The sequence below is a fragment of the Jaculus jaculus genome, chromosome 9, assembly GCF_020740685.1.
Source record: "Jaculus jaculus isolate mJacJac1 chromosome 9, mJacJac1.mat.Y.cur, whole genome shotgun sequence".
Lineage (NCBI taxonomy): Eukaryota > Metazoa > Chordata > Mammalia > Rodentia > Dipodidae > Jaculus > Jaculus jaculus.
Genome location: NC_059110.1, coordinates 841,707 through 853,110, shown reverse-complemented (window position 1 = coordinate 853,110; position 11,404 = coordinate 841,707). Strand labels below are relative to the sequence as shown.

The 11,404-nt window shown below is 41.1% G+C and overlaps 1 protein-coding gene across 2 annotated transcripts; it reads right to left on the bottom strand.

The window, feature by feature from the left end:
- Positions 1–11,331, bottom strand: Dynlt2 (dynein light chain Tctex-type 2). 2 transcript variants are annotated; one of them, XM_004651070.3, is made up of 4 exons: positions 11,188–11,331; positions 6,968–7,174; positions 2,975–3,133; positions 1–111 (listed from the first exon to the last, which is right to left on the bottom strand). In XM_004651070.3, the coding sequence occupies exons 1-4, from the start codon at positions 11,293–11,295 to the stop codon at positions 1–3; spliced, it is 585 nt and encodes a 194-aa protein (XP_004651127.1). In that variant the 5' UTR covers positions 11,296–11,331. The 2 variants fall into 2 exon arrangements, with proteins under 2 accessions (XP_004651127.1, XP_004651128.1); XM_004651071.2 differs by lacking the exon at positions 2,975–3,133.
- Positions 11,332–11,404: the final 73 nt, after the last annotated feature.

Genomic DNA, 11,404 nt, shown 5'->3' with positions numbered 1-11,404 from the left:
CTATTCACAATAGAGAGCAAATACCAAGACTAATGCCACATAAGACTCAGTTTCATGTTTTGCTTGTACCCAGCTGTCCCATGCCACATCCCAGATCCATCTGCTGGCAATCTGTGAAAGAAAATTTTAAAAGACTAACCTTAGATTAACTGTGTTCATTTAAAAATCCCTACTAGTTTGATTTCTTTAAATACTGCACTGATATCTCAGAAAATTGCCTTTAAGAAGTAATGTGTGGGGCTGGGTATGGCTCAGTGGTAACACACCTGTCAAGTATGCACAAGGCCTTGGGTCCAGTCCTTACATTGCAAAGAAATAAAAATGAAAAATAATTTGCCCAATTTTCCCTTTCATAGAAAGACTCCAAAATGATGCTATTTGTACTCTGTTTTTGCTGGTCATTATCTCAATGGATCCCAAGCACAGGGGCCTTGTAACAGGGTCTAGTAGAAACACCAACAGAAAAGGTCTGCTGTGTGATTAAGAATGGCAAGGAATACTCTGCTTGCATACCCACAGGTGATCTAATACAGTTTTCACTCTGTAGTATTTCTAAAATGGCCACACATCCCTTGTGGCATCTCCTAATAAGAGACTGTTTCCCCACCTGTTGGATATGAGTAGGTCTTATTTATGTCTTGCTCTGACCAACAAAACATGATATTTTACAACATTCAAGCAAAGCCATCCGAAGTTCTGTAGTTTCTGATCTTACTTGTGAGGGATGGTGTGCAAGATGTCCATATAAGGAAGCACACTCAGTTTATGGGATAATAGTCACATGTAGAACTCAGGGCCCTAGCCAGCAGCCAGCATCATATCAGACAACTGAGAAGGAGAGATCCTCTGGGATCTTCCAACCCCAGCCAAGTCACAAGCAGAAAAGTTCATGAGTGAGGCCAGCAGAAGTGCACACAGCTGGCCTGGGCTGAGCTGCTCCACAGAATGGTGACAGGATGCTGTCCCTTTAGATCCAGAGCTCTGGTCTGTTCATTATTCCATCACACCCATTCTACCATGCTCCATTAGCCAAAGGTAGCACCCACACCTATTACTGATCAAGCACACCAAACTCACTTGGGCCTAAGACCTCTGTTGGCACATTCTCCCTTGCTTGGCACACCTGGCCTTCCCGTCTCTGGGCAATTCTAAGTAGCTACTCTAACACCTCATCATATCTATGTAGAGCACTTACTGATGAGGAACAGGAAGGACAAATAGGGACATCATTATAGTCTGTACTATAAAAATTCATTTGTACTCCAAGTTGTTAAAATTTAGCCTGTACACATCGTTAAGGGTTTGCTTGTTCTGAATTAACTACCCCTCTCCTAGACTATATGCTCCTGGAGGAGTACAAGGTTTATACTTGCAAATACTAACCAGACTTAGTATTTCAAGAAGTGTCTGGTCTGAGTCCATGCATCCATAAAATGAGGAAAGACTTCAAAGGATAAGAAGAAACACAGACATCACAAATCTGAGAAATGTGGCTGACCACCACACCAGAGGAGCATCTGAGCTCTGAAGTGATTGACTGTCCCCTTTCTCTGTATATAATCTTCTGGCAAGAGATGAGATGGAAGGCAGTTTTTAGGGTGCTAACCTCCTGTCCTCTAGATTACTGGATCTCTGAATAAAGCACAGCTTAAAAATTCAATTCCTGTTTCTGCTCATAGGCCTTTGTATGACAGGCAGCATGAGTCTTGGTGTTCCAGTTGTATTACCACAATCTGGAACTTTCATATGCTTAAGTGAGTTTTGAGTGAGTTATATATGTAGGACTTCCTCCTTGGAAACCAGGACCACCTATGTTTCTGTCTCTTTTATCACCAGCGGCTGTTCACCTGTCCAAATCCTCCAGGCTTCAGTGAGTGGTTGCCTGCTCCATGACATCTCAGATGGCTACACACAAAAGTTCTGCATCTCTTTTCCCTCCAACTCCTATGTAATAACCGTTACCCTACCTATGTAGCCATATAGCCTATTGACATCATGTTTTTATTTATACATAACAGTAAAAACAACTTTCAGATGCAACATTTTTAACATTATTCAATATAACCTTTTTTGTTTGTTTGTTTCTTGCTTTCAAGATAGGGTGTCGCTCTAGCCCAGGCTGACCTGGCACTCACTCTGTAGTTCCAGGCTGGCCTCAAACTCATAGCAATCCTCTTACCTCTGCCTCCCAGGTGCTGCAATTAAAGGAGTGTCCTGGCTACCACCTTTATTTTATAATAACTTTTATTGCTGTTGAGTACTCTATGTTGACATACTAATCCTTATGGCCCCTCTAGGAAGTAGGTCTCATCACTATTTCAAAGGTGACAAGCCCATACTGGGGCCACAACAATGCTCCCCAGATTAAGCAGGTTCTCTGAAGACCAGCTGCTGCCAGTACCCATGGCATTCTAAGCTGGCTCAAGTTCCTTGACTAGTCAAAACTCCTTGAGATTTATGGCTCTTAATTTTTTTCCTGTCTCTTGTTGTTAGCCTTTGTAGTTACAGGCAGCACCAGCTCCAGGATTCTTGTTATCTTACCATCATCACATATTTAACATATATTAGTGTCCAACATAAATTTACTGATTAACTTCAATGACATTAAGATACAAGATCATCTGCTGGGCATGGTGGTGCACACCTTTAATCCCAGCACTTTGGGAGGCAAAGGTAGGATCACCATGAGTTTAAGGCCACCCTGGGACTTGTGAATAGTGAATTCCAGGTCAGCCAGGGCTAGAGTGAGACCCTACCTTGAAAAAACAAAAGAGAAATACAAGATCACTATGCAATTTAATAAATTATTGATAGCAAAGTACTATTTTAGGATAGTACTTGTCAGATAATTGACAATTACATAGTTCATTTCATAAAATGATCCATGATTTGAGGCAATCAGGACCTCCAAATTCCTGGGGGGAGGATGTGTCTCAGTTCTAATGAATGGACTTCAGGACACTGGGGCACTTACATTTATTGCTTGACCAGTCTTCTGAATAAACAATACTTTTATAATGAATTTATAACGGTGGTACCCAAAATCTTTGACTACTGTCAATATTTGGTCTGCCAATTCAAGTGACAAGTGAGAGAAGACTTTCTCATCATATTTGACATCTTTAAGACTTTCCTTTAAAAAAATTAAGAAAATATTCAGTTTTCAAGTCAAATGTTTCCAATATAACAAGTAGAAACCATATATTTACACTTGATCTTAGCCAAAAGGCCAAGAAATGATAGAAAACATATATTTGAATAACATATAAAACTGTTTTAGGCCAGGCATGGTGGCACATGACTTTAATCCCAGCATTCAGGAGGCAGAAGTAGGAGAATGGCTGTGAGATGAAGGCCAGCCTGGGCTAGAATGAAACCCTACCTCAAAAAAGAAAAAAAAAGCTTTTCAAAATGCACATATTTCTGAAAAATATTCCATTTTTATGCTTACCAATTTGTTTTTTCTAATTTTACCTTTTTTTTTTTTTTTTCGAGGTAGGGTTTCACTCTAGCTCAGGCCCTCCTGGAATTCACTATGTAGTCTCAGGGTGGCCTTGAATTCACAGTGATCCTCCTACCTCTGCCTCCCAAGTGCTGGGATTAAAGGCATGTGCCACCATGCCTGGCTTAATTCTACCTTTTTTATTTCATTCTTTATTCATTAACTTATTCAGTTAGATATTTAACATAAAATAGTTTATGTCTTTAGTGCCAAATATGACTCATGTTCATTTTTTGGTATATCCCAGTCCCATGAACTATTCATTCCTTTTGAATGATTGACTTTTTTATTCTTTATTGAGAACCTTAATATGTGAACATATTACAGTTGGGCCATATTATCAGTGAGTGATATTCTATTTACCCTTTCCTCTTTCCCCATTCCACTGAGGGCCCATCAGTAGGGTTATCAGTAATCATTGTGGGGTCATAAATGCACCAGTCTAGGGGGACACAATGCTTGAATATACCTTACCACCCTGTGACTATTAATTTTGCCTCCTCTTTCCTCAGCCTTGGAGGGTGGTGGTTTAAGTCTCCCTTAGTGTAGAGCTCTCAGCAGTCTCTAATTTTCTGTTTTGGTGACTTTTGAGTCTTCTCAGTCTCTACCACCATCTTTGTGGAGGAAACTCTTAGGCTAATGTCAGCTTCATTTTTAGGTGAGGTGGAAACCTAAGATGGAGACGATGTATGTCCTAATAGAGAGCCTGCTTCAACTCCTGTAACTGCAGGGCTGAAACTGTAGAACACTGGTGTGCTGCCAACTGATGCATGACACAAGCCATACCACAGAGAATACTGACTGCAAAAGGGACCTATAAAGCTGAGGTTATACGGAGATCAGCTGATCAATGGAGTTTTAACTCAGGTCCATTTCACACACAGGGAAATGTATGTGCCCTAAACCCATCCTGGGCCAGTTCTTGAACCAGCATAGTTAAGGACAATGCTTAGTAGCTGGCAGAATACCCACATTGATGCTCTGACATGTAAAGAAGTTTTTATGGGAGAAAAACCCAAATGATAGCACTTACAATTACCTCTACTTGATTCAAAAATAATATGATACTCTGGAAGGGACTGCAAAAATCAGTGCCACCATAAAACCCTCTAAATACAAGGGGTGATTACCACTACAGCCCATTTCAGCCCCTGTGTCTGTTTTGTTCAGAGCTCAGCCAGATGGCAACTCCAATTGCAGCTACTATGCAAGATATGATTTCATTGCTTGAGCCAAACAGCATCCTCTGGCACCTGGAACACAGCTACTGACTTGAAAAATGTTGTTTTCTCCATACCCATCAATAAGGTCACAGAAAGCTGTTTGCCTTCAGCTTGCAAAGCCAGCAGTATATGTTCCCTGTCTTACCCTGGGCATATCAACTATATAGTCCCACTTTAGAATTTAGTTTACAGGGGTCTTGATTGTTTATCCCTCCCAGGAGGTACTGAGGTGATCCATCACCAGATGACGTTGTGCTGACTGCACCTGGTGAGAGACAAGCAGCAACTACTCTAGAATTACTGATACCATACTTGTGTGCCTGATGAACTAAACCCAACAGAAAGTTAAAGGCATTCTAGCTCAGTGAGATTTCTAGACATTTGATGGTGTAGGACATACCAAGATATCCCTTCTAAGGTTAGCCTGTTGCATCTGTTCCTTCCTATAGCCAAAAAGGAAGCACTAATGTATAGGCCTTTTTGGATTTTGGACATAACACATTATGTATATGCTACTGTGGCACATTTTCTGGTTGACACAGACAGGTGATAGTTTTTCTTGGGGTCCAGACTTCTGTAAACTGCTTTGCCATAAGGAAACCAGTGGTGCTATAAGTGTTAAGTAGTAGGTAGGGGTACTGATGGTCCCTGTAGGAGATCCTTGCTTGAAAACTGTAGGATCAAGGCTTTGCCATGGTCTGCAGTTGGTTACTCTGAGAAACAGCTTGCAGCCTGCTGCTGGGCTTTTGTAAAGACTGAAATGAACCACAAGCCACCAAGTTGCCACCAGTGGCCCATCATAAGCTAGGAATCATCATGCTTTGCATCTCTGATCAACGGGAGGACTGTTTTCACCAGCAAGCACAAACATGACTCCACTGAATTGGAAGATGACAGTAACATTGAAACTGTGGGCTCTGCATGCCTCTGAAACAAAAGGCAAAAAAAAAAAAGAGAGAGAGAGAGAGAGAGAGAGAGAGAGAAAAGAAAGTGGGGTGGGGTGGGATGGAAGTTATGCTTTTGGCTGGGGTGACTGATCCCAAATTGGACCACCAGTCTGCAATGGAGGTAACAAAGAGTATGTCTGGAATAGAGGAGTTGCTTCAGGGTGTCTTTCTGTATTCCATGTCACAGGATTAAGGTTAAATGAAAACAACACTAATCTAAGTATGAACTATGCATGGCCTTTATTAGGGGAGTGAAGGTTTGGGTTGCTCTCCCAAACAAATATCATGAGCAAGTGGGGTGCTGGGTAAAGGTAAAAACAAATGATACTAGGACTGGAGAGATATCTCATCAAGGTTAAGGTGCTTGCCTGCAAAGCCTATTAACCCAGGTTTGATTCCCCAGTACCCAAGTAAGCCAGATGCACAAGGTAGTATATGTGTCTGGAGATCCTGTGCAGTGGCTAGAGGCCCTGGTGTGCCCATTCTCTCTCTTTCTCTCTCTCTGTGTCTTTCTCTATCTCAAATGAATAAAAATTTTAAAAAAGAAAAATTAAAAAAGAAACTGCAAAAAATGATAGTAGAAGGTAGTTATAAATACCAGGTATTCCCATGTAAACACAATGGAAAAGAGGGACATAATCACCATAAGTATTTCCTTCTTACCTGTGTGTGTATAAAAAAGCACATGTATTTTTCTTTTATTAATCACTTACCATAAAACATATTGACTCATCAATATTGCTAATTTTACACCATAGCACTACAGATTATTGGGAGAAGAGGGCTGGGTGAGGTGGCAAACACCTTTAATCCCAAAAGAGGTAGGAAGATTGCCATGAGTTCAAGGATTGCCAGAGACTACATAGTGAATTCCAGGTCAGCATGGGCTACAGTGAGACCCTACCTCAAAAAAACAAACAACAAAAAAAAAAAAAAAGGAAAGAAAATATAAAAGATTTACTTCCTCTTCTAGGGAAGAGATTAATGCAGGTTATTGTATCATAATGGGGGAAATTTGTGCTGGGCATGGTGGTGCATGCCTTTAATCCCAGCACTCAGGAGGCAGAGGGAGGAGGATCGCTGTGAGTTCGAGGCCACCCTGAGACTACAGAGTGAACTCCAGGACAGCCTGGGCTAGAAGACCCTACCTCAACAACAACAACACACACACACACACACACACACACACACACACACACACACACACACAACTTTGACTAGGGATGGAATCCGGGACCTCAAATATGTTGGGCAAGTGCTCTATCACTGAGCTATACTCACAGCCTCCAGCTTACCTTTAATATCTGCTGAATTTTAGTTTCTACTGGATGTGCTTGGAATTTCTTCAACGGCTCCATTCTATATGAATTAGCAAACTTTAATTTGGACAGGGCACTCTTCCATTCTTTACCTATGTCAGCAATGGAGTCATCAAATGGAGGTTCCACATACTGGACATCATGAAAAGATTCTCTCAGTCTTTCTTTTAAGATCTGTGCATACTAAAGAAATGATAAATATATTATGTTTTATTTCATATTTAAGCATCCTAATACAGTGGAAGCAGGACTGACAAAAGATATCTGTCAAAACAGACTTCTATGAAAATGTAGTCCATAAATCCTAGACTTGCTCTTATCAACTTGGTAAGAGGAAAAAGTCTCTTTCTGTGTATATATACACACAAGCATACATATACAAATTTGTGTGCATATATTTAGAATACCCACAGAAATTTAAAAAACAAAAACAAGAGTAGATTCCAAAAAGAGCAACTGAGTGGCTGAGGGATAGGGATATAAGGACAACTTTGTATGCTTTCCATCCTGCAGTTGTGAATATATTATCCATGAATTTATTTTACATTTATTTTCAAATCACAGAATTTACTTAACACTTTTATAAATTTTAAGTTGAAAGATAACTAAAGCACACACACACACACACACACAGAGAGAGAGAGAGAGAGAGAGAGAGAGAGAGAGAGAGAGAGAGAGAGGGCAGCCCACGCTTTTTATATGTAATATTTATTCTGTAGCAAACACTTATATTGACTCTAATACTATCTAGATTAATTTTATAGCCTCTTAAAGTAGTAAGCTTCATTTTTGTAAAGCCAGAAATTTCTTTCTTTTACCTACTAGCTTTGGATCTGTTGTGCTAGCTATACTACATTTCTTCAAGATTTTAGATTGCATATCTGATACTGACCCTTTATGTCATCTTTTTTTAAAACAATCTGCCAAGCTTAATAATTTTTCTGATCTTTTAAAAAACAGAACTTTTGGGTTTTATGACTTTTACGTGCTTATTTCTTGTGTATGAAGTTATTCATTTGGCTATTCTTTTTATTCTTTTTTTCTGATCACTTTGGATTTCATTTGGCACACTTTCTAGTTTCTTCACATGGAAGATATTTTTACAGTTATTCAGTTAACTTTCCATCTTTCCAAGATCAATTTCTAGTTTGATTCTAGTGTTGTCTGAGAGTGGACATTCTTATGATTTCCATTTTTTTTTTCAAGGTAAGGTCTTTTTTTAGCCCAGGCTGACCTGGAATTCACTCTGTAGACTCAGGCTGGCCTTGAACTCACAGCGATCCTCCTGCTTCTGCCCTCTGAGTGCTAGGATTAAAGGCATATGCCATCATGCCTGCCTGATTTCTTTCTCCCCCCACCCCTTCTGTTTCTGAGGCGAGCCAAACAGACTGACTTTTTTTTTTTATTTTTTAAATAGGAGATAAGATGGGCATGGTGGTGCAGGCCTTTAATCCCAGCACTTGGGAGGCAGAGGTAGGAGGATTGCTGTGAGTTCAAGGCCACCCTGAGACTACAGAGTGAATTCCAGTTCAGCCTGGGCTATAGTGAAACCCTACCTTGGAAAAAAAAAAAAAAATATATATATATATATATGTATGTATATATATATATATGTATATATATATGAGAGAATATGGGTGTGTCAGGACCTCAACCACTGTGTGTGTGTATATATATATATATATATGAGAATATGGGTGTGTCAGGACCTCAACCACTGTAATCGAACTCTAGACATTTGTGCATGTGTGACATTACATGCTTGTGTCACTGCATTTGGCTTATGTGGGACCTGGAGAGTTGAACATGAGTCCTTAGGGTTTGCAGGTAAGTGTCTGAACTGCTATGTCATCTCTCCAGCCCTGATTTCTATTTTTTTAATGTCAGACTAAAGAGATGATTTAGTGAGTAAAAATATTCTTTCTGCTACAATCTGTTAACTCACAGCAGATCAGCTGACATCATGTTTTCCATAAGCAGAAGCTGAACTTCTCCACATCTGTATAAATGCTTAACATAAATACTATAGTATTTTTTTTTCTTTTTCTTTTTTTCCCTAGGCTGACCTGGAATTTGCCATGTAGTCTCAGGATAGTCTTGACTTCATAGCGATCCTCCCACCTCTGCCTCCCTCTGCTGGGATTAAAGGTGTGCACTACCATGCCCAGTTTGTAGAAATTTTTTTAACTCAATGAAAATTTCTAACTTTTTTCCTTTCTTATTATTTACATGCTGTTTGTGGGCTTACTTGATCATTTCTCTTTCTCATTTTGTGTCATAGTTTTCTTCTTCTTCTTTTCTTTTTGTAGACCTACCAATACTTATTATTTTTGCCTTCTTATATGCTTTGCATTTGTTTTCAAGCTTATTTCCCCCTCTGTTGAAGCAATACACTTCTTTTTTTTTAAATGTTTTATTTATTTATTTGAGAGCAACAGACACAGAGAGAAAGACAGACAGAGGGAGAGAGAGAGAATGGGCACGCCAGGGCTTCCAGCCTCTGCAAACGAACTCCAGACGCGTGTGCCCCCTTGTGCATCTGGCTAACGTGGGACCTGGGGAACCGAGCCTCGAACCGAGGTCCTTAGGCTTCACAGGCAAGCGCTTAACCACTAAGCCATCTCTCCAGCCCGCAATACACTTCTTAACACTAATCTTATGCTAAGCAGTGAAAAGCCATTTGATCTTTATGGCCTTGTTCTTTTATTTGTGGGGATACAAACTATTTTGAGTCTGTAGACTTATTTTTTGCTACCTTTAGGTTTTTATTTTTCGAGGTAGGGTCTCGCTCTAATTCAGGTTGACCTATGTAGTCACTATGTAGTCTCAGGGTGGCCTTGAACTCAAGGGGATATTCCTACCTCTGCCTCCCCAGTTCTAGGATTAAAGGTGTGCCAACATGTCCAGCTATTTTTTTTTTTTTATTTCCACTCTGACTTCAACTGTCTTTGGCACCACATATTTTAAGGACTGAAGAGAAGCCTGGAGCAGACCTGGACTCCCAACTAAGAAAGACCTGAAGTGCTGCTCATAGAAACTCACAAGCCAGCAAATTGGAGACAATATTGAGGCTCAATTTCCTATTTCTTTTCGGAAATTCCCATTTTGTGTTATTTTATTATTTTTTATTTTTATGTATTTATTTGTGAGAGAGATAGGGAGGGAGGGAGGGAGGAAGGGAGGGAGGCAGAGGGAGAGAGAGAATGGGTGTGCCAGGGCCTCCAGCCATTGCAAATGAACTCCAGATACATGCACCACCTTGTGCATCTGGCTTATGTGGGTCCTGGAGAGTTGAACCTGGATCCTTTGACTTTGCAGGCAAATGCTTTAACCACTAACGCATCTCTCCAGCTTATCATCATCATCTGTCAGACTTCTGTACCCATCTTTTAATTGTGGAAGATGCTTCCCTAAAGCTAAGGACAATGGCTGGGCATGGTGGTGCACACCTTTAATCTCAGCACTTGGGAGGCAGAGGTAGGAGGATCACTATGAGTTTGAAGCCAGCCTGGGACTACACAGTGAACTCCAGGTGAGCATGGACTAGAGCAAGTCCCTACCCCCAAATATCATCCCTACCCCCCCCCCAAAATTATAATAAAAACCTCTTAAGGACACAAACCTTAAAAAGGTTTACTAGGAGAATGCTTCTCTAGGGAAGTGACTACCATCTTTCCACTCGACAGATGTAACTACATGAAACACTAACAGTGATTTCAGACTGCCTGATTATTGTGGGAACAGGACACATATTTGTAGCCTCCAGTTAACACTTAGTGAACATACAATTCTGCACATTACATCTCTACTATTTATTCTTTATATTCTTGAACTATTTTGTCCCTTTAGTTTGTAAAACCTCAAATAATCTCATTGTTGTGCTTGGCATAAGTGTATGCAATACACTGACTTCTGACTGGTAAATTAGCTATGTAAATACTAAATCTGCACAGGTTTACAGAAAACAATACTGCTGTCTGATTACTCTGGAAGTCTGCAAACTGTTTCTTTGAACTGAAGATGATTACTCAACGTGAGCTTCTCTGGGTAACCCGAATAAAAAAACATTTTAGCGCTTCCTGTCAGGCTTGCTCCGCACGCGCGCAAGGACGAGGAGAGCGCTTCTCGGCGCGGAGCCAGAACTGCGGGCGCGATCGACGAGGGGGAGCCTCGGTCCCGCGCGAGCCTCCACTCACGGCCTCCCTCTCGAACATGCTCGGCCTCCTGTCTCTCCTGAGGGCCACCGGGGAGTGATGGGGCCCCTGGCTCGGGGACGGCTTCAAGATCCGGCTTCGTTTCTCCATCTTGCCAGCCTTCAAGGACTACGCTTCCCGCCTCCACCCGACGCCCAACGACCCCGACGCTTGCAGCGGAAGCGGAAGCGGAAGCGGAAGCCCCGCGCCCGCGCGCAGG